The sequence below is a fragment of the Sus scrofa genome, chromosome 14 (assembly GCF_000003025.6).
Source record: "Sus scrofa isolate TJ Tabasco breed Duroc chromosome 14, Sscrofa11.1, whole genome shotgun sequence".
Classification (NCBI taxonomy): Eukaryota; Metazoa; Chordata; class Mammalia; order Artiodactyla; family Suidae; genus Sus; species Sus scrofa.
The window spans coordinates 45,185,474-45,212,417 of NC_010456.5; the positions used below are offsets into that span (position 1 = coordinate 45,185,474).

General features: G+C 39.4%; 1 protein-coding gene across 2 annotated transcripts in view; it reads right to left on the reverse strand.

Annotated features, from left to right (window-relative positions):
- Positions 232-26,944, reverse strand: part of PITPNB (phosphatidylinositol transfer protein beta) — a 64,385-nt gene continuing 37,672 nt past the window's right edge. Inside the window, exons 8-12 of one of the 2 annotated variants that reach the window (XM_001927781.5) lie at positions 21,138-21,215; positions 8,814-8,924; positions 6,841-6,963; positions 3,414-3,499; positions 232-2,198 (exon numbers count right to left, since the gene is read on the reverse strand). In XM_001927781.5, coding sequence (XP_001927816.1) covers positions 3,452-3,499; positions 6,841-6,963; positions 8,814-8,924; positions 21,138-21,215 — 360 coding nt within the window. In that variant the 3' untranslated portion in view covers positions 232-2,198; positions 3,414-3,451. The remainder of the gene's footprint in view (positions 2,199-3,413; positions 3,500-6,840; positions 6,964-8,813; positions 8,925-21,137; positions 21,216-26,944) is intronic. The other variant, XM_005657336.3, reaches the window with a different exon arrangement.

Consider the following 26,944-nt stretch of genomic DNA (forward strand, 5'->3'; position numbering starts at 1 on the left):
CTTTTAAAGACAGAATTATTTAAAAAATCAAAAATAACAACTTAATGTTGTATCGGTACACCTCAAGAACAGAAGTTTGCAATAAAAAATAAAAAAAAAAACAATAAAAAAATGTCTTTCCCAAACCAACAGTGCTACAAATTAGAGAACTGTTGAGAAAACAACAGAGAGTGGTCCACAGTGTTCTGAACCAGACGTGGCAACAGGGAAACAACCACTCGGGCACACAAGTGGCATTTTGTGATCAAATTTATTTTTTGTTTAAATTTCATTTACTTTGTTTTACTGTAATTTACACAAGAGACTGCCAAGTAAACTAGGTATTTTACATTCACCACACATTCCCTCAAATCTCCACAGTTGTTAGGAAAACATTAAAATCCATGCGCCGGGCTCTCATTTCCATGTGCGCCCAAGCTCCCAGTGATGCTACAGACGCCAGTGAGAGTTAAGTTCATTAAAAGGAGAGGGCTAGACTCTTTATTTCACAAAATTAGCAATAATCTCCTTCGCATCAAACACTTTGCAGACAATGATTATGCTTTGACAAAACCTATCTCACAACAGTGCCCAGAGAGTAAACATCAGTCTTGATCCTGAGTACACAGAGGACGTTTGCGATGTGGGGTCTGCAGCGGAGATAACAGGACATTGCAATGAGGCACTGATCCTAAGTATCCTTGTCTAAGTCACTGTAATCACTTCAGTGGGGACACAGAACACACAGGGAAACAAGAAGCAGGGAGGGCAGGACTGTCAGCAAATCAGATTACTAATGTGATATGACCACAGGGGCTGGCGTGTTGGAGGAGGAACTGGAGGTTAAAGAAGACAGTTTGGAACCTGAAGGCTTCAACAATATCATTCTATTCAAGCTTTCAGGACTGACAGGATAAAAACTGCATTTGGACAGAGGACGCTGCTAAAAATCTTACCTAGCTATTGTTCCTTTCTTATTAAAAAAAAAGAAGAAAGAAAAAGGAGGCAGCAGCAGCTTCTATCCAGCTTATTTACGCTTCTTCAGGACAAGCTCCAATGATGTCGTGAGCACATCCCAGTGGGTGGAGGTGCCCGGGCCCTGGCAGGGCCTCCTAACCGTGTGCAGACAAGCCTTGTGCTGCCTCTGGAAGTCTTCCTATCTCCGAGACAGCCTCTCCCCCTTAAAGTGTATTTCAACATGAAAAGAGCAAAACATCATCACTATCTATATTCTACCATGTAAGCTGTGAGGAATCTCGATCATTTGCATAGTTTTCAAGCTGTAATATCAGAAAACAGTCATTTCGGAAAAGACTCCATGGAAGTGCTGTACTTCCAATCTTTCTAAACAGCCTACAGTGCTATTAATTTCTTCATCAATTTCTTTGCTTGCCTAACAGGAGTTTGAAAATTGTATAGTGTTTGTTATAAATCACAGACCGTCATTTCCATTTTTGCTAGGTTTGATGTAGAAAAATACTTGAATAAGATACAAAAATCCAATAAAAAATGGAATTTTTTTTTTAAAGGATCTTTTCTCGGGGCAAACAAGTAAAAACTGGCCTGTAACTCTACTACTTACTAATAGATATTGTCCAATTTGGGTGTATAAGAATGAAAATCCAGAAACAAGTAATTATAAATACATTCAGAGTTACATTCCAGATTCCTTGGAACTCCAAAAAGATTTTAATAAATTTTTCTGTGGGAGTTTGTCGATTATGGGACTAAAATTAAAAATTTTACGAGATTGATTTAAAAGAACAGAAAAGTAATAAAAGGCTATATATATTGGTCCACAACTTGCCATTTATGAAACATACCAGCTAGTATTACATTGCAGTCAATTTGTCCATTAATGGTATTACTCTGATAATTATTAAAATCTGCTCCAGGTATATATATTGAAAATATTTTCTTTTGCATTCTTGCTGAAGATAGGTACAGTACTTTGGAGAAATTGTACTAATCCCTTCAGTATGTTTGTATGTACATATATACACAAGTGTGTGTATTTTGATCTGCAGCTCTACATGCGTTTTATATACAGCTACAGATAGACACACACAAACATATATACACACGTGGTTGGGACCCGTGCCTGTGGGCACAAACCACAAGCACACGTCTGGAAACGTCAACACTGCAAGACACGGTCAGATTCTTCTTCACTCATCACTGGCTGCACTTGTTCCCCTTACTTGACCTTGATTACGTAACTGTAAGAAAAGTGAAAGACAGTACAATGTGTTAAAATACAGAGAGAGAGAGACCAAAAAATGACAAACCACAGCTTGTTTTGTTGCAAATATTCTCCAGAAAAAAACCCCTCAGTATAGCAAAACTTCTGGCAGTCAATGTACTCTATAAACTACTGCCTTTTTAACATTTAATCTCTTGAAGATTTTGGTCTTACTAAGGGCATAATATTTTGTTCATCAGAGGGAAAATAAATTTATATAAGTGGGAATAAGTCACAGAAACTCAGAACTTAACAAAAGTAATAATAAATTTCCAAAAATTTAAAAAATGAACACTGAATTTTTTTTTTTAAAAAAAGGGCTTTGGAAGGATCCTGGGAGAGTTCATTCATATTTGGTACTATTTCTCTTCAGGACTGAACATTTCATCTCTCCCGTGTTCAATAATTAATTAAAAAGCAGGTAGCTTGTGTAAGGGCAGCAAAAAGAAACACAGTGGGGTGAGAAGAGTGCTCTATCTTGTCATTTTCTTCAGTAAACACTGTAGTTCAATATTAACAAATGACAACACTATTGCCAATTTTAGTTTTACTCATCCTCGTTTCAATATGTGAGATAGATTTTGAGGCTCTTTTATTTCCCCCCTCTAGGAAAATCTCTTATCTGGGCACATAAATTTGTGTGGAAGAAATAGGACCACAGAGATGTTTTACATTGTAAATGAAAACCAAAGTGTATTTATACATTTTAAAGCTAAGTGTAAAGATATGTGAAGAGTCAACATGACAGAAGACTTTTTAGTATTCAGAAAAAATCTCAACTACAATGAATTACTGAGATCAGCTCTTATGGCATGGGATGAAGGATCTCTGATTTAAAATGCTTTTACGTATTTCCTTACTACCACAAATGGTCCTTCTGAGAAATATATAGGTCAATTAACTGGCTATCAATGAAAAATTAGCTGGTTTCCAAGTCCATGCTTCATGATAAGTAAGTGCACTTTGCAGCAGCTGGATTCTAACCCCATAACACTAAGAACTAACTTGGGATTACTAAACTCAACTTGTTTACAGATAAAATTCTTACAGAGTAATAACTCATACATATCTTTTAAATTCTAAAAATTTAAAACCAACATTTAACACTTAAATCTCCGCTCTGCAAGTTAACTACCCATTACCAATAAGGTACTGGTGTTTAAACATTCTTTTTACCCAAGTCTTCACTTACACAGTGTGATATTGTCTCTGACCCTACAGGGAACTCATCTAGACATCAGCAGCCGACGTGCCTCGGACGGAACCCTTCTTACGCATCTAAACGTAAAATAAAATCATGAGCTGCTGAAATCAGACTCTAAATTGGGTTAGTAAGCAAGGGGAGAAAAAAGATCTAGAAGAGATTGTGAAGTGACCGCTGCCTGTTTACAACCATATCCACACTGAAAATGAAGTTCTGAGGCCCTTCTACTTATCCTGCTCTAAAGAAAATCTTGCAAGAGGCTTCTCTTACATAGCACAAAAAAAAAAAAAAAAAAAAAAAAAAGTGTATTGATTCTTGAATTTAGGAAACAAAAGCCTACAGTGACAGTGTGAAATTATCAACATGAACTGTTCACCAAATACAATGTGAGAAAATGTCCCAATCTGATGGTCTGGTTCATCTTTTCATAGTCCCTGGACCAAACAAGAATGTCTTGAGGTGTGGCTGGCCACCTCTGCCTTCTGGAACCAGCGTCCCTCAGAGGAGTTCTTTATAGGAAGTTTATTAAAAGAGGGAGGACGAAAAGAACAAGTGAGCATGGGAACAATATACAAGAAACAACAAAAAACACAGGATGCCTCACAAGGGACAGGCATTTATATCAATGGCCTACAGACAACTAAAACAACTCACTGAGAAAATTAAGAATGGACAGAAAAGGAACAAATGTAATAAGGACATTTCCAAAGCGCAACCCTTAAACCCATGTCCCCCAGAGGGGTTAGCTGAGAACAGACACAATATGTGCCCTAAATATTCCTTCAGTTGCTGGGCCTGACAGGACCCTCTGCAGGGTTACAGGCAGGGGCACTGCCCTGAGTCCTAACCTCTCAAGAGGCTAGTCCTTCTCTCCAGGGCCAAAACCCATGTGGAAGAAATTCAATTCTTAGAGTATCTGCAAATTAAGGAGAGAATTACAGCACATCAAATTCTCTCATCAGGTGTCAGGGAAAGAGAACCTCAAGAAGACGGGAAATTCCTCCATAGTGAAGAGGCCATGAAAATATTAATAAGCCTCTTCAGGAGGCAGATACTTTCTGCGTAGGTGGTCTGGCCTGTGGACATGAGGCTGCCCAGATTCAGAAGATGCTCACAAACCAACTGTTGGGATTCAGAGCAGCAGGGATGTAATGTGGGATAAAGCTCTCCTCAACGATCTAGAGCAAAATAACTTAAATGAGATTAACGTTAAGATAATCAGCACTTAACCCTAAAATTTGTCTTGAAGTATTTTTGAAATATTTAACAAAGAAACTGCCATGTACTCCTAACCCTGAACCAATGACAGATTTCTACCAGCTTCATGAGAGAATCCATCAGTTTAAGCCATGTGGATACAATAATGATGCTTTCTAATAAACCGTGCTCCTGTGTAACCGCTTGTCTACCTTACACGTTCTTTTCAAGTGCAATTCCCAACTCAAGAGTGACAGACTTGCATGGAGGAGCAGCTGAGCCTGCAGGTGGGAGCCAGAGCCACCACCTCCTGTCAGGGCTCTTCTCTTTGTGCCCTGAGACTGAGAACTTGTGAGGGAAGTAAGCAGCCCTGTTGAAGGAGAGGTTTCAACAACTTCTGTCCAAAGGAGTCAGGGCCCAAACCAGGGAGGGAAGGGTTCCATTCATTACCCTTCCACCACCACCACTCTTCTTCCTGCTGTGCACCGCCCCTCAGCACAGAAATCAAAACCAAAAGAAAGCCTCCTTCCTCAGAGTTCAAACCAGTAAGTCCATTTTCTGTTTTATCTTAGTGTTGGAAAATCCTTTTTAGAGATGCCACGGCTGTACCAAAAAAACTCGGTGAGAATGAGTGTAATCCTGGCTGCTTTCTTTTTAATGTTTAGCTGACACCAACTGCTTGGAGGGGCTGGAGGCAGAGCTGGCAGCTATATCTGGAGCCTGGAGTACCTGGAATGAGCAAAACCAGGCAAGGCAGGAGGAAAAGGTTAAAACTGGGTGGTGGTGAGGAGTACTGCTTAGAGAAGGGCATCTGACTCTTGAGAAAGGGAAGACGACAGTGGAGAGAGGCACTGGAAGGAAGGCAGCCAGTACCCATGACTTCTCTTGCCTGTTTAAATATACTGCCTGGGGCCAACCTAAAAAAAAGGTGTAAGAAATGGTCTTTCATGCTTGCCATTCTATCACCCTACTCCCGAGATCCAGAACTCAGAGCCATACTATTACTGCGAGAAATTGAGGTCAGAGAGGCTTCTATTGGCTGGCTCGCAAACCAAACCCCAATTTATGATGTTGTCACTATGGGAAAACATGTTCTGATTTCAAAAAATGAACTTAAAACTTCTGGAACACAATCCATTCATAAGTTGGAGGCTGCTTAAAGTTTACTTTATGTATAAGATAAGGTTAAAACATTTTATTGCCTTATAAAGAAAATATGTCCTAGTCCTCTCAGAAGGTTTGTATAAAGCTAATTAGAAGCAGATCTGCTGTAATCACTAAAAGTAAGCAATTTTAAACACAGATTCTTTACAATGCTATGTGCCAGACAAATAGATTTCCTTCTGTGCCAAAGAACCTGATTTGCTGCCATTCTCCTGTGATTAAATGGAGTTCCTGCCTCACACACAGGCGTTCGTCAAACACTCCCGCCTGCGGGGCTTCCCAAGCTGGGACTGCTGGCAGGACTCTAGATGACTGCATGGAAACCACGAGCCTCTCCTGGACATTCCTTGGGTTCATTTCCCCCGTGGGGCCTTACTTTCAACTGAAAAGAAGCGCAGCCCAGAGCAAAAGCAAAACCAGACACATGCAAGAGGAAGTCAGGGAGAAAGGGGGTGCTCATGGCGCGGGGAGGAGCCAGGGTGGGCTTAACTCTGAAACGTGGTACACAGACCTCCAACCCAAGGATCACCTGAATTTCTGCCGACAGAACTTTTTTTGCTTGTAAGAAAAAAGGAGTCACTGCCAGTTGTGGGAGGGGAGGAGCCACTTCTGGAATCAACCGCAATACCACTAGCCTTATCCTGTCTACAGAAGAGGGAACTAGGGTTTGCTGTGCTAACATTAATAACTCACTGCAATAACAAAATGACAAAGGAACTTGGCCTGACAAAGAAAATGTCTAAAAGGACTATGAACCAGGCACCATCAGAGAGAACTAAAGCACGGAAAAGAATACAAAACCACTGGACATTTTACAGGTAACAAATTCTAGATCAAGACCGCTCTAGTCTACTTTCATGAAAGATGTTCAACAAAAGAGAAATCAGAACAAAAGGATATTAGTGTTTAAGAAACTGGATTTTGATGAGGAAACAGAGATTAAGAAATGGCTTTCAATAACACGCTTCCTAATTGTTAAGTCTACACTTATTAAGCACAGACACAGTCTTAGAAAGGGGAAATTAGAGAATTTCCACAGAACAGGAAGTCTTACTGTTTCTAGTTCTTTCTGAGTTTCATCTTCCATTCTTCTAATGTCTTCCATTGTCAGATCAATCCACTTGTCAATCCAACAAAAAAGTTGGCGATGAAAGTTTGTAAATATCCTTTTTTCTTGCTTTTAAAACAAAGAAGGAAGTAGTATGAGATGGCAAAACTCTTAACACTAATGACATATTAACTTTATATGCCCCAACTAATCCATGAAATCTGCGTATTCTTGGTTTGAAAACACCACTGTTTCAGTTAATGAAAATCTTAATTCCGTCCTATTAACACTGTAAAACAGAGTAAAAAGAAAAATCTCTCTGTGAAATGGTGAAACAATCCTCCTTGCAAAGGTAGCATGATTTATCAGAAACTGAAAATAAATATGGTAGGCATGTTCTGATCCAGCATGATCTCCTGCTGAACTTATTTTTACCTTTTTCCAAATGTCACTGATCAAAGGTCAACTAGATGTCTTCTGCTATGAAACCATACACTGTCATTCTTAACTCTTCTGCAATTCAAAGTAGTACTGTGAGGTAGAATACCACATGTACTGACAGAAGAGAGCCCTGGGTTCTTCGGAATAAAGTGCTTTATTAAATTAAGAATTATATACTGAGAGTTTCCATTGTGGCTCAGCAGGTTAAGAACTTGCCTAAGGATGTGGGTTTGACCCCTGGCCTCACTCAGTGGGTTAAGGATCTGGCATTGCCATGAGCTGTGGTGTAGGCCAGCAGCTGCAGCTCCAATTTGACCCCTGGCCTGGGAACTTTCATATGCTGTGGATGTGTCCTTAAAGAGAAAAAAAGAAGAATTATATACTCTCCATTAATTTTTCGGCTCTAATGTTACCATGTGCCCCCCAACATATATATAAATTAGTGGCTTTAATATATATAAAAGTAGTGACTTTAATTGCTAACTTATTTAAGTTTTACTAAACTTTACCAAGAAGAGAGAAAAGTGCAACAAACAGTGAGTACTTAGTACTTCTGGACAATCTTCAACTTTAAATTTTTTTTCCATGGACAGAAGGGACTTCATCAATTACATATGTGACTTCTATTTATCAGAACTGGACTGTTAAATCTGTTATTATGCTCCAAGAGGAAGAAAGGAAGCCAATATTTATAGAGTACCTATTGGGGCCAACTGTAAGCAGGCCCAAGAATAATGAAAGTTTCCAGCACTTTAAGATTCTTTAAAAAAAATGTTAGAGCAGTTATAATTTAAAAGTAGAAAAGTTACAGTGAAACTCAGATGCAACTAGTTGAGGGAAGTTCAAAGGTATAATGGGGGCTTCTTTTATAATGATAATCGGATGAATGATCCACACTAAGGAAAATTAAATACCAAAAGCACTTTCCATATTCCTCACATGTTTACAACTATGTATATCTACGCAACTGCAATATTTCCCTCTCTCTAGACCAAACGCCTCATTACTTTCACTTGAATAAAGGAGACATTAGAAAGGAGGTAATTTGAATTTGGCTCCTCAGATGATGTCACCCTAAATTCAGTGTAACTACTCTCTGTGAGGACCTCTAGAGACATTCCGGCAAAAGGTGCAAAGTACACAGAAAGTGTGTGTCCAGAGAGTCCTGTGTGGAGGGTGTATCCAGCTGAGCTGGGACAGAGGAGCCTCAGTGGTCAAGGCCTGGCCTCTCCCAGCCAATCCTGGGACCCCAGGTTCCCTTGAGGACAAGCCGTACATTAAAAGAGCTAGGCAAAGCATCGAGAAAGCACTTTGTACAAAAAAACTGCTGCGCCCCTTCTCCAAAGAAAGTCCGCTAAAACCTCTGCTGGCATCTGTCTTTGTTTTTTGTAAGGAGAAAAAGGAGGGCAGGGAGGAATTATACTGGGACAATAATTTTACCTAAAGGAAAACTATGACAAAAGATAAAATATCCCATTTATAGCTACCTCAAATCTTAACCAAAATTTGTAGGCCACTGCATTTTGAACAGACTTTACCTTCTGAATGAAGTTTTCTACTTTGCTTTGCAGTCCCCACCACTTGAATTTGATGGTCACCAGCTTATAGGCACACATCTGAGGACAGTCAGGGTTGTTTGCCAGCTCCTTCTACATGAAGAAAATTGAAAATGAGAAGATGTGACTTAAATATTTATATTTTGATTAAAATTGACTGTTGTGTAACAACATCATAGACATACACGAAGAAAATTACAATCTCCTATGTGTTTTAATTCAGGTATTTGGAAATTCGTAATCATTTCAGCAAAAGCAGAAGTATTCCCCTGCTGCAAGCCCTCCTTCCACAAACCAAGTTACTTTATGGCTCTACAGTTTAATAGGTGCAGTGCTCTGCCTCAAATTACACTATTCAGATTTCACATTAAATACCAAATTCTATTCATGTCCTATCAATAGTGAGCCTTTAATATTTGAGGGTTCTCATAATGCTATTGTTTCACTCCCACTGTGAATGTAGTGAGGCCTCATCCATTTTATTGGGCCTCAATAAAAATACCATGAGGAAGCTTAGTCGTGTTCTGTGTCTTCAAATGCTGGCAAGTGGAGGGGCACTGTTTATTAACTGAGGTGTGTTCAACCAAGGGGGGACATGGAAAGGGATGCAGCAGCAAAAATGAGCTTTCGTTATCAAGTATTCCAATGCCAATTTCATACATTCAGACTTCAATTTCCACAAGTGATGACAACGCAGAGTTTCAATGGTGTGGTCAGGGAGGGGATCAAGAGTTATGGTTTAAAAAAAGGAAAAAAATATATATATGAAAAGATAAAAAGAATAAGGGAGAAAGGTGGGGGACTATCTGGCCTGAAAAGACAAAATAAAATTTTGCAATTTACTTTCACAAGAAAGCATAAAGAAGTAATTAGAATCTGAATCTTCAAAACTTGTCGACCTAGGTTCAGAATGTAAAAATTCACTCTGAATTTTCAGGTTTAGCAAACAAACAAAAATATACACACACACACACATTTAAAAATAAGTATTTGACTGGAGAAGAGAGAGGGGAGGCAGAAAAGAGGGAAGAAGAAGGAAAAACAAGTATGGCAGAGTGGTAATAACTGTCCAATCTAGGTGGAGGTGTTCACTGTTGTATTCTTCGGGGTTTCTGGCTGCTTTCAAAATTTTTCATTATAAAAATTGGGTGTGGGGTGCAACCTACAGTATTGCTGATGATTCTGTGATACTTAGTGCAGGCTTCTGTCCTAGTAAGTACAATATATTGCATGATTATTTTGGGGGGAGAGGGGTGAGTGGGAGATGAACCAGGAGCTTGCCACACACCTCAGTGTCTTCACCATGGATCAGTTAGCATTATGGTTTTCCCAAGGTGGTGTGTGTAGGAGTCAGACACACTTCTGAGTTAACTGAGGAGAGAGCTCAAGAGGGGCCCACAGCTGTGAGCTAAGGCAGGCATGGACCTGCCTCCACTGAAGCAAGGCCACCCTGTAACCTCTCAGCTCTAGTTCCGCACTTGCAGGATGAGAGCTACATCTCAGGACTAAGTGAGGCAGGGTATGCCCCGCACTTAGACGGTGGGACTCGGGGCTTAATGCACATTAACTTACTCTCTCCCTCTTAATCTTTCAGAGTTGTATCTATCACCATGGATTTGCCAAACAATTTTTAAATAAAGTTTCTCAAAAGAGTAGAAGTTATGGGGGCCCTTTTTATAAAAACTAAATCATGAAGTGAAAAGACAAAGCAGCCTTTTATAAAGGTTCTTCCCTTTGCCACTGCTCTCAGCTTCATACAGCACCCCAGACATTACAGTGCTGGCATCAGTCACTGTGTGCCAAGGCCACTTCCTGTCAGCTTCAACTCATGCACACACCCTACTTCCAGTAAGTTCATTGTGTGTGAGCAAATATTATTTTCATTCAGCCATACTTACATAAATATAAAAAATAATGAATTTATAGGTCTTATTCTAAAACCTCTAGATCATTCTTCATTTATGCAATCATGGAAACCAGACCACACTTTCCCCCAAAACTTTCAATAATGTTCCAGTTTCAAGTGAATTCTATGATACAATATGTGAAAAAACTCTATTTTGATATTATTAATAGAGCTCAAAATTCTGTAGAGTCATGCATGATTGATCAACTTTTCTTAGAAAATCTCATCTGTAATAACATTTCATCTTCTGAATAATGACCGGTACGTGGGTTAAATCAATGAGGCAACACCACAAGCATTTAAATAAAAATATTACATACAGCAAACTGTCCTTCTTAGGTGAGTTCTGTCAAAAGAAGGACTTGGTTAGCTTAGCTCCTTTCTTCCAATTTCTCTCTCATTAAACAGAGTACCAGTGTAAAAGTTCAGCATAGATGTATATCTGTGTATTTATGAACAAGTTTAATTCAGTAAGTATTAAGCGGGTGCCATTTGCAACCCAGTCTATGCTAGGTGTTGTCAGAGGGCACACGTGTAGCTGGGTAACAGGAAAGCAGTTATAAAAATAAAGATAAAACAACTACTCTTGGCACCAATAATCTCTACCAGAAGGGATACCCTTCTGTAGTGGATGCTGTGGCCCTGGATTAAAATCACATTATCTTCAACTCCCACTTGCATCCCTGATTTGTAGGTCCAGCATTTAAACTGGGCTCTGGTGCATGCAGAGCAGCCCACAGCTTCCCCAGGACACAGTGAGCTTCTGAGCACCCAGCTTTGCTGAAATAATGACAAGGCTGGTCTTTTACAGGTTGTTTTTTCAATAAGCAGTAAGCCAGTGTGGAGGTACTCTCTAATCGAATGAGAGTCACTGAAAAGGTTCATGTGAAACACAATTTGGTCGTATGTAGAATACAGCACTTAAAACTGTGATGCACACCTGCCAACGATGGTGTCAGACTAGGAGTAAGGGGACTTGGGTTGCAGTTCCCCTTATGCAAAGTAACTTCCTATGTAAGGTGGGTAGAATCCTTTACCTCCCTGGGCTTTTCTACTTCCCCCCTCAGTAAAAGCAAAGGCTAGGCTCTACCAGAGCTTTTCCTCCTCCACTCACATGCCACTAAAAGCACAGGTAAGTAGGCTTGGTTTGAGGCTTGAAAGCACAAGCCCATGATATCCAATGGCTTGTCTTAAAACTTACTATAATTTTGCATTTTATTCTGTAATATGTCTGCTCTTAACAAAATATCCCTTGTCCACCTACTAATGCTGAAATTTCCTCTTGGCTGAGAATATCTGATGCATCATTGATTAGGCTAAGATACCTTACAGATGGAAAATTCCTAGGTCCTATTAAATCGGGGCTTCTGGGAGCTTCATTCTCAAACTCCAAATCATGGGACACATTGTGCCAAATGAAAACTAGGTGTTTCTGCAACACCAACTCTTCAGAATTCTCCCACCATTTTATAAAAACAGCAGGATGAAGCACGGTTCTAATTAAAGAGTAAGCTAAATTTAATACACACATGACTACACCAAACTGGGGCTCCAAGAACAGAGCACACACACGTGACTTACAATTAACCAAATTTGTTTCTCACATTCTTTCTAGTGATTCTGGCAGGTTGCTCAAACCAATTAAGGTACTACTAGTAATTTATAAAGTAACACTAGTCTACAGAATTTAGTCTAAAAACTGTAAGTGATGAGACAAAAAAGAACCAGTTCTTTGAGCTCTCATCAGATCTAAAATGTATACTCAGTCTCAATATGCCTTTTGTTTTCTGTCCAATCTATAATTATTTAAAAGAAAAAAAGTTCAGGGAAGAATACGTAAACCAATTAAAAAAATAAGCAGGGGAACAAACAACCTGCTGCCTTTATTTCTTGGCCTAATTCTCCACAGTATCAATAACTCACAGTTTGAGACACAGAAAGTGACTTAGAGAAACATAATCTCAACAACCCCTGAGAGAAAGATTAGAACATAGAAGCTATATATTTTTCATCGATTATTACTATCATTAATATGTATGTGATATTTAAGATCTCACCCAATTCACCCCTTACTCTGAGCTATGGTCTTTAAACTAGCTATGTCTAAATTAAGAAAACGGTTTTAAAAGCTCTATACTGGAATTCCCTTCGTGGCGCAGTGGTTAAGGAATCCGACTAGTAGCCATGAGGTTGCAGGTTCGGCCCCTGGCCTTGCTCAGTGGGTTAAGGATCCAGCGTTGCTGAGAGCTGTGGTGTAGTTTGCAGATGCGGCTCGGATCCCGCGTTGCTGTGGCTCTGGGTAGGCCGGAGGCTATAGCTCAGATTTGACCTCTAGCCTGGGAATCTCCATATGCCGCGGAGTGGCCCTAGAAAAGGCAAAAAGACAAAAAAAAAAAAAAAAAAGCGCGTCTATACTTAATGATGAAACAGAACATGGTGAACCTGACTACAAAGCTAAAAGAATACTTTTGATACAGTCTTTCTGAGGTGGAATCTGACACTACGTAACTAAAAAATCTGGAAGCTAGTCATATCCTACATACCATAAACCCTTTAACCTGATAATTCCACTTTCAGAAATGTATTCCAATTCATCAGGTAAGAAAGTAACAACACTGTAGATTTATTTATAACAGCAAAAACTTGGACTTATTAATAAGCTCAACACCCACTGAAAGAGCTGGTGAAATACCTCATAAGCCTTCTAAGCAATGGGCTACTTTGCATGTAGCCATTAAAAACCATCTTTTCAAAGAATGTGAAGGGGAAAAAAAAAGCATAAAATGAATATAAGTAAATAAATCTATGTATAGTACAAACATTTGTAATAAAACAAACTCCATGAATTAGCAACTATAACAAACAGTGGAAATTAAACAGAGAGACTACAACTGACTTTAATTTTAAAACTTCAAATAAATATGTATCATATTCAGAAAAAAAAATCAAACATGCTTAAAAAATAGGCTCTAAAAAAGTTTCTGCCCTCAGCTGAGTATTTTAGGACAAAGATTTACTTTGCACTGAATTAAACCTTAATTCGTCTTTGACTACAATCTAAATGTTTTCCTGCCTCTTTTCTTTTTGATGTTTTAGAAGTCAAAGCTAAACAAAGTCAAGCTAAAAGGTGAATTAAGATCTTTAATATCTAACTTTAGTCCAGTCCCTATTTAATTTTTCCTAAACTTAAACTTCTAAAGCAAAAATGAGGTATATATGTAGAGTAAAATACTATCAACTCTTCAGAGGTGGCAGAAATATTCTTATGAAAAAATGTGAAACCTTTAAAAAAATGTGAAAAAAATCTCAACGGGACAAATGCTTTCGACCCCCACATTTAGAACAATATTTTCTAGAATCCAGAGACCCCAAAGGAGTTTCTACTTGTCCGCACAGCTTTTGGGAGGCTCAGGGTAAAATTTCGTCTCTGGCCTTAAACAATACAAACGTTTTCTGATTATTTTCTCTTCATTAGTTGAAAAAATAACCCCAAAGCAAATAAAGCCAAAATCTGAATTCAGATCGTTCACACCTAATTTCAAACCTAACATTTCCTAACTTAAGGCAGTTTAGGATTACTCTTTCCTAACCAAGGAGTAAATAAAATCATTTTGCTAATGAAAATACAAGTTTTATACAGATTATAGCATGAAAATTTAAAAGGACAATTGAAAATAAAAGGTAAAAAAAATGGTTGGTTACCAAAAGATAACCTAAAATGTTCTCTCATCTCTACATGATTTAAATTTCATCTGTAGCACTAGTTAGTTGTGAAATGTCTTTAAATAGTTTGTGTATTCACTGAATTCCTTACATTTCCCGTTTCTAACTATAAATGAAACATCTAAACTCAAATTGTGTTTTTAATTTAACGACACATATTAGGTTACTCTGAGGTATGTGGACAGGGCCTAAGGGAGAGTAATGTATACTGAAGCCACACAACATAACTAAACAAAACACAACGTGTTTGACTGGAATAGTGAGCAATCAGCCCATGCTCTCCACAAGAACTAGTTTCTTTATCTGTGACAAACAATATATACAAATGTAAAAGATGGGGGTAAGACCCAAAGGCATTCTGGAAGCTCATTCTCTAAAAATGTGGTCCTCTCATAGTTTTATCCTGCATGTCAACTCCATATACACTTTTTCCTATTTAAAATGTGTTGGGGTAAAGACAGAATAGGTACAAGCTACATTTAACCAGAGTTAATATTTTGCAAGAACACAGCAGTTTCTATAAGATTCATGCTTCATCTTTTAATTTTTCAATTTTAGGCAATCTGAATGCTCAATTTCAGCTGCTGATTTCATAATGTAAGTTTCCAACCCAGATTTCACTAAGAAAGTTAAAAATAAATGCACTGCTGGGGCTGTTGCCAGTGCATCCATCAGTAAATATCAACACAGGATTATAGAATGTATGCAGAGTCTGTGTACTGAAATTTCAAGCAAAACTGGATTCTGTAACTCACAGCCATTCCCTCAATTTGGTTTAGATTTTTCATAGCCATGTGGACAGGCCTACATTGGATATTATATTCCTGGCAAGGACACAGCAAGTCCAACACTGATTTGTATTTGCTTTAAGATAATTAACTTGAATTCAGCGAATGCTTACTAGTATCTACTGTGAGCCAACCCCTGTGTTCCGCACTGCATGTGTCAAGTGAGCCAGACACAGAGCCTACGGCTGGGGATTCACTGAGTGACAGGGAAGGAAGGGAGTGTGAACATGGGAACTGCCACCTCAACACAGGACATACCAAGTCATCAACAAAGGGCTTCAGACGGGCTCAGAGGCGGGAGATTCCTATCTGGTTGGCAAATGCTAACTGGTAAGTGGAAGAAGTAAATGTGTGATAAAATTCAAAAGATTAAACTAATTGTAGGTTAAACTAATTTCACAAAACGGTAAAGTGTCCTGCCTGTGAGTGGATGATCACATTTTCCACATCTCCAAACTTTAGTATTTTTGTGGCTCACACCCATTTTAGTAATCAGAACTTTGATATGTGCTTCATGCTAATGTCTAATTACAAGTGAATGACACCAGGTACAAGTGAAATCACAAGTTCAACCTTCAAGTGAAACTCATAAGGAAAACTTTAGGTCACTGACAGTGTAAGACACTAAGAGGTCCATTCTGTAACCGCTTTTCAAGCCTGAGTAAGACACTCCATCCATCCACGCCTGTGTCCTTCAGCTGTGTCCAGAACGCAGGCATTCAGCATCTGAGACAAGGCATGAACTAATCATGTATCACTCCTGGGGCCCTTAGCTTCTTGAAGACACACAACAGCTTTCTGGTATCCTCTTAGGAGTTGTGTAATTAATACATACTAAGTATATAAAAAACCTAGTTGCCAAACCAAGAACACACACACACACACACACAAGAAAAAAAAAAAAAAAAGGAGCCATGTATTAAGGTCTGCTTTAGTATATATAATCCACTATGTGGTCTAACTAGAAACTCTTTTTTTTTTTTCTTTCTTTTCTAGGGCCGCACCTGTGGCATATGGAGGTTCCCAGGGCAGGGCTTGAATTGGAGCTTTAGCTGCCAGCCTACGCCACAGCCACAGCCACTCGGGATCTGAGCCGCATCTGCAAGCTATACCAGAGCTCATGGCAACACCAGATCTTAACCCACTGTGTGAGGCCAGGGATTGAATCCGAGTCCTCATGAATACTAGTCAGGATCATTAACCACTGAGCCACCAAGGGAACTCCTGGAAACTAATTCTTAAGCCTCTTTACAACCCCAACTGTGCAGTTTCAAAAGAAAGATGACAGGGAGGGAGCATGCTTAAAATGCCTTCACATCCTTCCTGGGACTAAGAGCCATGTCTAGATGAAGACACAGAGCACCCTCAGCCCTCCTCCTCAGGCAGCTCTCAGTAAAAGGCAGTATTCATTAGCCTCTTGGATGGACAGACAGATGATCTGGGCTGCTTTCCTGCCAGTCTCTACCTCCAAGAGATTTCCACAGAGGGGTTTCAAATTCTCCCTCATCCCCCACTTCTGTTCTTCCCATCCCCCACCAACAGAACCTTGTGGTATCTTTACTTTAGGCCACTGCCAATCAAAGCTACCTTCTTTTCACAGGTGTGAGGAGAGAAGAGAAAAGGAGGGTTGGTAGCACAGCTAAAAACAAATCAGCATCTACATAACTCAGAGGTGGCTGTCCTCCACTGGCCTGGAATCCAGAACAGCCTCCCCGGTAGATCTGAAATGAGCCTAAAGCCTGAGCAAGCAGTGAACAGGATGACAAACTTCTGAAAGGCAAAGCTCCAACTGCTGGAGCTTTCACTTAGACTAGAGTTAACTACAGGGCAGGTCTTCACGATTAGAAAGAGTATATAGATATATAAGAAGATAATATAAAGGCCACCACAATTTCTACATCAACTTCCTTATTTGACCTGATCCTCTAATACCCCACCTTTCAGACACTGCTGAGTCTTCTGACATGTCAAGCCCTGTATAAGGGCCAGATGCTTTGCTAAAGCCTCTTCCAAAGACCTTTACAGGCCTAATTATTAACTACCATATAAATGCAGACTTCAGGAGGTCTTCAGGAGGTGTCCGGATTAAATGAAGAAAAAATGAGACCTTGCCATAATTCTCAAAGGTAGTGTTACAACTGGTTAAAATGAAAACTCCTCAACCATCAGAGTAGGCAAACTGGAAAACTAAAGGAATACATATATATATATATAAACTGATAAACCATCGGTGTTGGTAGTCATATCAACATCACAACACCTGAAACAAAATGAACAAAAACATGGGCACGTGTACACAAAAACATGCATGTGTGATGCTATACAGAAGACATTTACACCCATGAGGAATGCATGGTTTTGCCTTGAAGCAAAAATCTTTATCAGATTATAAATCACTCTTCTGTTACTATGCAGTCACTTAAGTGCTGAACCCTAAATAACAAAATATAATTCATGTGCTCAGACTTTAAGAATTCTATTTTTAGAGGAAAAATTAATATATATACAACAAAGGCCTAAATCTAAGGGTTGGTAGTTAAAAAAAAAAAAAAAAGGTATGTATCATATCACAAAGCAAAGTCTGTACTCTTAACAAATACAGAGAATATGATAATCTATGGCCCCATGACCCCCTGCTAGCAAAAGCCCTTTAAACGGTTGTGGCTTCTGCTTTATGGCTGACCCCAGTCAAGCACTCATTAAACATATAACCATGAGGGGTAAGGACAGGTGGACCAGGCTGTGTCGACAACCCCCAGGCACTAGAACCAAGGGAACCCCAGACCCTAGACAGAAGAAAGGAATAATTGCCATAAACAGAGCAGCATATTTATTGCTCTCATTAACCCCAAGGGATGACAGAGGCCTTTTATTTTCAAAGACAAAAGCATGACAACAATGATAAAAGCTACCATTTATTATGCAATTCCTCTGTGCTGGGAACTTAACACTCATTACCTCATTTAGTCCCCATACAAACCTTCTGAGGCAGTTACTAATATCATTCCCGTTTGAGAGATGCGGAAACCAAGGCTCAGAGTTAGGGTTCAATTATTTAAGTCACAACTTATGACAGATTCATGATGGGTTTTTAAGAGATCTCCCTTAGTTTCACTGTCACCCAAGAGATTCCCTGAGCACTGGAAACATATGACTGGTATTAACAGAAAGTATCAAATTCTGGCAAATACTGGGAATAAGAGAGCCACACAACTGCCATGAGGCAAGAGGGCAAAAAAAGCACAGATTGGTGAGCTGGGGCCTCTGGATTAAGAGCCAGACTCTGCTGTGCCTTACACATCTCTGTAACTAGCCCTAAATCAGGTTCTACAGAAATGGCAGATGTCCTATTGTTTCTCCTTTAACTATCTGTGTTTCTCTGGCCAAGTTTCTCATCTACAAAATGAAGCAGTTGTATTTACCTCACAGGAAGACTGTAAAGATGACGACCTTGTATAGTGCCTGGCACCAAGGCACTATACACCCCTTTCCCCTCATCCAGTCTGGTGCAGACAAGCAGTAAATACTGCAATAATTCAGAAGGAAAATACCACTGCGGGATAAGTAAGCTTCAAAGAGATCATGTGGTGTTCATTTAGCTGTGGATACACTTTGGAGTTTGCACTGGAAAGGTGAGTTTCAGCTGAGGGGTGTGGAGGGCCTTTGGAGCAGCAGTGGAACTACCAGGCAGCACTTATCCTAGAGGATTCTTACATACAATTTTGGGTAAGTAGGTCCACAACAAGATTTCTTCTTCCCTTTTGCTTAAAGTAGCAAATATTTCTTCCCCATCCTCTTATTTCAGAAGTACAGCAATCTTCACTATCATCCTTCCCCAGCACCACCTTTGGTGCCCCACAAACAGGAGCTGCTGAACAGCTGTAAGAGATGCTGAGAAGATCAAGTTGGTCCATAGGTTCCTAGTCTGCTATATGCTGTATTATCAGCTAGTCAATCCTTCATGCTCTTTATTTTCTATCACAGCAGTAAGTGGAGGTTTAATTATTTCTGATTACAAGTTATTTCTGAGATCATGGTAGCTCACTGAAATTCAGTTAAACAGTAACCCAACTTATGAGCATAGCTGCATCGACCACCAGGTGGCTCAAGTTAACAATCCAACAGGCAAATGGGTAGAGGTATCACTATCTGCTAGCACTCTCCTAGAGAAATAAGCTGTTGTCTAACACTGCCCACCCTTGCCCACACACACAAAGTGGGGCAAAAAACTGCTAAAATATAAATATTCACAACATTTCTAAAAACTAAACCTATTCTAGAATTTTAAGTAGCCACTACTGGATAATAAAAGAGAAAGCAATGCTGGTTAAAAAGGTAAAAATCATACATAAAAAAGAAATAAAAATCATATTCCAAGTTCCTAAAAGTTGGATATCAAGTAGAAGTCATAGTACTAATCACTTTCGCTGTTATAAAACTGGTTAGGAGTTCCTAAAGGAAAGATTTGCACCCCAACGCCATAGCTCATCACATAATGAGCACTGCCTTTTCAAGTTTATACTTGAAAAGTTGATACCTGGAAGAAAATTCAATATTTAATCCGCCTCCAAGTCTCAACCTCATGGTCCTCTACTCCCTGAAAAAAAGTTATCTTCAGCTTAAGAGTTGGTACTTATTGGGGGCAGAAGACCTTTTTGAAGATATGGCAACCTTAGAAGCAGCCCCCTGTTCACTCTAGCATGGTGCCCTTCTTTAAGATCAGCATTAAATCCAGAGAAGAGCTTCTCTTCTAACTCAGGGTGAATTCTAAAGATCACAGCTAGGAATCATGAAAAGGGTGGGGAATTATTTTTTTAAAGCATTAGAGTAAATTTAGAACGTACATACTAAATTTATTCCTTAATTTTTAAGTGATATATATTACTTTCTGGGTATTAAGTTAAAAGTCTCTAGTCACGGCCATTAAACTGGGAGATCTTGAACCAAACCCTACTCAGAGAACAAACGTGAAAAAAGAAAATATGAATCATTTCTTATAGAAGAAAGTCAGACTCATTCTTCATTTTAATTGATGTGCAAGACAGTCCAAAACAGCCATCCATGGAGAATCACTCACTGGGTTATTGTGGGGCTATTGCATTAACCCTCTACCTGCAAGCAACAACTAGCACCTAGACATCATTTATCGATGACCTGTGACTGGCTTCAGCATAAACAGATTGGCTACCAAGTAAAATCCCATTGGTGGAAAATCTACTCTGGCTGGGCATGTTTAGGTTTTTCTGCTCCTCTTCTCCTGTCAAATTAGCTGTAATAACTTGCCAGCAACACATTAAGCCTTCTCTAAGGATTTGTCATTTAGTTTAGTGGATGTCTTTAAAACCCATTATATTTCTATAGCAATTAAAATTATTACCTTAACATTGCTGTTCTTACATCCATGAATAAAGTAAAGATACGCTCTTTATTATTAGAAAACAATGACTTGCCATCCAAAATTGTTCTCTGGTGCCCTCTTTGCAAAGTAGAACTATTAAAAGGCCAGGAACATGAGTCCAGGGAAGGGGAACTTGTTCAGTTTTTACTAAGACTAAATTTAAACTATCAACCTTCATTTAACATGGATTTTTGTACTGCTTCAAGTCTCAAAAGAGAACATTACAATCCCCAAAGACTGAACTGCTTGTCTCTTTTAAGAGTTATCAGAATAGCATTATGCTGAAAGTGACAGTCTGGCTCTGCTCTGTGTGTTAATGCAGCATAGACTTGCTGGCCAACTGCAGCTGGCTGTAAGTCCTTATCACAAAGACAACTATTTTTGTGCCATTTCTGTTTTTCACTTAAACGTCACCAGCTCTTCCAGGCTTGGGACCTGTCAAGTGTTCTGCTGCCAAGACACTGCCTGTCAGAAAGGTCAGGATCCAGTACCTTCCAGTTGGGTCCCAAAGGGCCTCTCTTGGTCTTGACGGACTGGAATAATGCTGGGTCTTCATCGGCTTTGTAGTCCTGAAAAGCAAAACAAAGTCAGAGGCAGAGAAGAAAACAGAGAAAATGCTTTAACCTTGCCACAACAGCCCTTCCCAGCTACTAAACACATGATAGAAACTGAATGGGTTTCCGATGCTTTTGTAAATGTAGGACAGTAAGCTCTCAGCTTGGTTCTTTTTGCTTTAAACTTTTATCTTAAGGTGAAACCATTACATAATAAAAGGTAACAAAAGTCTTGACTATCAGTCACCATGACTGGTTGCTGGATAGCTATCACCAAGAACAAATCTTCCAGCTCTTTTCAACAGTTTTGGCATTTTGGTATACATAAAACCCACACTCAACAAATAAGCAGAACTGTATCAGATTTGACAATATCCACAGATGAAGACACTAGTCTCTAGGGCCTACTGGAGAGCAGCTATATCACTAGAACCACAGATCGAAAGCACAGATTCTGGGAGTTCCCGTCGTGGCTCAATGGAAATGAATCTGACTAGCATCCATGAGGATGCAGGTTCGATGATCCCTAGCCTCGCTCAGTGGGTTAAGGATCCGGCATTGCTGTGAGCTGTGGTGTAGGTTGCAGACACGGCTCGGATCCCGCATTGCTGTGGCTATGGCGTAGGCCAGTGGCTACAGCTCAGATTCAACCCCTAGCTTAGGAACTTCCATATATCGTGGGTGTGGCCATAAAAAGCAAAAAAAAAAAAAAAAAAAAAAAAACCAAAACCAAAACAAACAAAAAAAACCCCACGGATTCTGTAGCACACCCTGAACTCTGCCACAGCTGTGCCTGTGGTGGATGCTTCAGGAGCCCAGCCTCTCCCAGCCTTGTCTATAGACAGCCATGGGTACACAGACCTTAGGGCTACATTCACATCACCCCACACTGCCAAGGAAAGGGTTATGACAATATAATGGGACTCGGTTATATTATGTCATAGGGAACTGCCCTAAAATCCAGGTCTTATACAAGGTTCTTGTGTGTGTATATTTTGTGTGTAAACTGTTTCCCTTATATCTTCTTCCTGATAGAATGGAAAATATGAAAGAGGTCTTTCTCTCTTTTTTTTTAATGTCCACACCTGTGGCATAAAGAAGTTCCTGGGCCAGGGTCAAATAGGAGCTGCAGCTGGGGCCAATGCTAGAGCTACAGCAACACCAGATCCGAGCCACATCAGTGACCTATGCCGCAGCTTACCGTAACACCGGATCCTTAGCCCACTGGACAAGGCCAGGGATCAAACAGAGACACCAGGGCCTTAACCTGCTGGGCCACAATAGGAACTCCAGGAGTAAATCCCTTTAAACCCATGTGCTTTACAAGTTTTTCTGTCATCACACACATATATACACACAGTCTACAGGTAGAAATTTAAAAAATCACTTTTGAAGCGCTAACAACAGATTTAGAAAAAGAAATGAGTTGTAATAGTGACAGTGAACAGAGCTCAGCTGAAACTACTACAAAGGGAGAGCCCCTTCCTTCTTGAGCAGAATTTTTAAAGCATTTCCAGTATTTGTGGAGGGACCACATACTTTGAGAAAAATGCCCAGAAAAGTCAATATGAAAAATCATTGTTTTAGAGATAAGGGCAGTGCAAACACTGAACACACTCCAAAGCATAATACAAACTTTCACCAATCAAAGAAAGCATGCTAAGAAGCAGCCAATCAAGACCCAACAGTTACTCAGTAAATGCATGTGACATGCTAATAATTCCTAAAGAGAAAGTTATAAATAAATTATGTGAAGGAGAAATGTGAGGTTCAGGTGAAGATAGTTGAGCAAATATATAACTTTGAACTCAAAGCCTGTCTAAATGTTATCTTCTAAGAAGCTACAAAAAGGCCCCACAAAGGATTAAGATCATTACACAGCAAACTTAGCTGGCCACACTGGGTCTTACTGCTTTAAAATAGCAACAGGGCGCAGCCACAGGCCTCAGGTCAGTGAGCCTTATCCAGGAACGACAAATTGGAATGAGCCCACTGCAAGAGTCAAACAACTGGAGTTACTTGGTGTGTCTTGGCACACAAGCAGAAAGTTCAATTACGGTCAGCTAACATGAATTCTTAAATTTCAATTTAGAGCTGCACCCTAAAAATTAACCACTTCACTGCTGAGAAAAGAATCAACTGCACAGGTGGTCTCCAAACCTGGATTCACAGTGAGAAATCAGATGTCCTGCTAACAAATAACCATGTTACTCCATAACACATTTTTTTCCTAGGTCAGAGGCTTAGAAACCCAGAGAAAAGCTCAATTTCTCCCCAAACTGAAAACACTTAACAATCTATCAAATAATCATTTTCGACATAATCTCCTGGATGCAAGGTCTATTTATTGAACAGCCATCAGTAAAAAGGGGAAGAAGGCTCAGAGGTGGTCCAAGGGGTCTACGGACAGGAGAGCCAAAACCTGGTTCTGGCTCCTAGAAAGTCACAGCCTAGCTGGGAGCAAAAAAAGAGACAAAAGGTAACTGAAACCCCAGGGAGTACACGTTAACTGCCAACAAAGAATGGAGAGAAGACTTACAGTCAGAATTGAAACCAACAGACACCAGCCAAGGAAATGTAAATGTACTTTTAACATGAGTTTTAGCATTATGTTTTAAAAGCAGAAAAATCTTACTGCTAAAGTGCACTGTGTTAAAATTTTTATGATAAAATTTTAATTATCTGTAAATGCCCAGAGGCCTGGCCAGGGATGAACATTTAACAGCTCATCCCATCTGAAATTTTTTTTTTTTTTTACTAACTTAAGTGTAACCAAACTGTGGGCATAAAGCTCAAATTTTTTTTGACACAATCTGAGATATTATGGAATCTGGCATGAGCTATAAAATATGTTTCCTGAATCTAAGAGGTTGCCAGTTATAGGATGCTCCATTATTTCTGTACCAATAAGAAGGACAACACTAACCAATAAAACATGCCTCAACTGGAAGACAAACCTGACTCTGACTATATTAAAATATGAGAGGGAAAACAGGGGGCAGAGGATCTTAAAATTGATGAAACAGAGACTGCAGAACTAACTCTAAGGATTCTAAACTTGCAGGCTCTGAAAGAAAAAACATCTACAAAACCAAGTGTACACAAGTTATCAGTCAGTAGGGCTGACGGTATACAATAAGGGTGGTATATAAACCAAGGCATGACCAGGAAAAGGGGGAAAGTGAGCTTGGTCTAAATTGTAATCAGCATAAATTACTTTCATGTAGAGGTAAACTAATTAAGGGGGGGAGGGTAACTCGCCCCAGGAGATAGGCCTAGCATGATTATGGCACCAGTAAATGTGAAAATGTAAGCGGGTGGATTAGATGGACTTTTGAACAATTCCTTTCTCCTTCCTAACCTTCTCCAGCTCCTTAGCAGGGCAACAACTTCGGGGGTTTTCAATCTGACATAGATTAATTAACTGAAGAACATGGAATACACTCTGGACCTAATATACTGATTCTGTAAGTTTATTTCCAAGCCTTCAGCGTTAATTGTTCACTGAGAAACTTTTCTGAGGTGAAGGGCACCTTGAAGACAACCCAAGATAATGCTTCATTTCACAGATGAAGAAACCACTGTCCAACAAGGAGGTGGTTTGGCTCATCCACCCTAGGACTTGAACACAAGCCTAGGGCCTCTGTCCTGGGCTCACTCTAAACATCACACAGGAGGACGGTGGAAGGGTGTCCACAAACGCCTGATAAGCAAAACTGATTCAAAAACACCAAGCAGCAGCAGCATTGGAGTTACTGCAATGGATATTCCTATAAGGCACTGAGTGTGTGCATATAAAATACTACACATACACACAAACATACATATACACACATATATCTCCAAAGTTAAGTCTTCCCTCTCTGCTTTTTTCCTGTGAATATAGAGCAGCAAACATTAAAGATATACTGAAAAATGTAACAACCCAATTATTAACAACAGCACCTTAACCCTGACAGATGAGGATAATGCATTCTTGTCAAAACCTAGGAATTTTTGTGCTTTTTAATGTTAGTTTAGATGTGTAAATGTTTAATCAGTTGAATTAAGTAGCAAGATAATAAAACACAGGAATCAGGTGTGCTTTTGACAACCTCAGTTTTGTATCTCTGTTAACAAACATTTATTTTTTTTGAACAGTATCTTCTTTGCTACAATTTTATTGTTGGGTATCTAGTTTGGTCTTCCTGTATTTGAAAACTGGCCGATTTATATCCGTATCACAATGAACAAATATATTCCTTCATGTATGACAGTTTCAGCATACAGAATGCAACCTCAGCTACCAATTATAGCTGCAAATGAGCAATAGTGTGGAATGAGACAGCCTGCTGGCTTTGTTAGTATTCTGTCTCCTTTGGGATCCCATGGGGAAAGGGGAGGCTCTGATGAAGAGAAGCCCTTGGCTCATGGTTTATTGTGCTTGCCACCAGCTGCAGACTTCTCATCTCATTAGTTCTCTTAGAATACTGTGGGTGAAGACAGCTGTAGCCTACTTGAGTCTTCAGCTCCTGGGTATTCTGAAGGCTGAATTTGCTATGCACTTTCTGTAATCCTTGGGAAAAAAGAAAGCAAATTCACTAGGCCAAGGAAATGTATTTTTAAAATGAGTTTTAAAATCATGTATAAAAGTAGAAAAATCTTATTGCTAAGGTGCATTGTGTTTAAAAATTTTTTATGATCCAATTTTAATTATCTGTATAATGCCCAGAGGCCAGGCCAGGATAAGGGCTTAGTAAAACCATCATTATCAAGTTAGGTGTAATGTCCCCAGACACTGCTTGCCCCAGCAATGCTAGTGCCTGAACAACAGAAAAACACAATGGTATCAGGATAAGATAGATTCAGATTAGTATTAATACAACTCTATTTAATTGAAAACTCTTATTTAAGTAAAAAAGGAGGCAAGTGAAAGTCAAGACACCCTTTGGAGAACAAATAAAATATAACACGATAAATAAATGGAGTCTCCATGCTGGAACAACAGAATACATTCATTAAATTCTTATAAATAATTGTTTTCTGTCACTGGAATACAAAAGTTGTGCTACCTCTTGGGTATACATCTGTTACTCACTATAGCTCTCAAAGAAACTCTCAAAAGAAACCAGATTCATTTTGAAGACAAAGAATATTAGTTTTATGAATCTTTTAGCATAGTGGCTGTCCCCCAAAATGCAAGTACAAAATCTGTGCTGGGCCAACCCAAATGTCCTTTAGCCCTGACTGGACTCATGATTATGAATGGGGAAGTGAGTAGGAGGTGGGGGCAGGCTGCAGGGGGAGTTTCTGGACAGCTTGTAGAAAAATCAGGATGAGCTCCAAAGAGCAGAAACTGCTTAGAGACCGTGCCTGGGTTACCACAGGTGAGGCTACGCATAAGCAATGGAAAAGGGTGCCCAATCCACATCCAACTCCTCAACACTTGCCTTCCCCCTAAAGAGAAACAATTCCATAGGGTAAACAAAAACTTGAGAGAAAGATTAGAATCCTGCAGCCAGCTATAAAATTCTTTCCTTTAGCATAAGATGATTAATTAATTAAGTATATATTCACATAGCTCAAAGATAATCACTAAGTTTAAAACGCACTGGTATTGTTGCTCAACTTACTGGTAAACCTCATTTCCTCTAATCACATTCTAAAAGTAAAGACCAGGATGGGGGGAAAAGCTGAATTAAATACAAAGATAAGATAAATAACAGGCATCATTTATTGGCACTCCCCTGCATTTTTCAGTATTT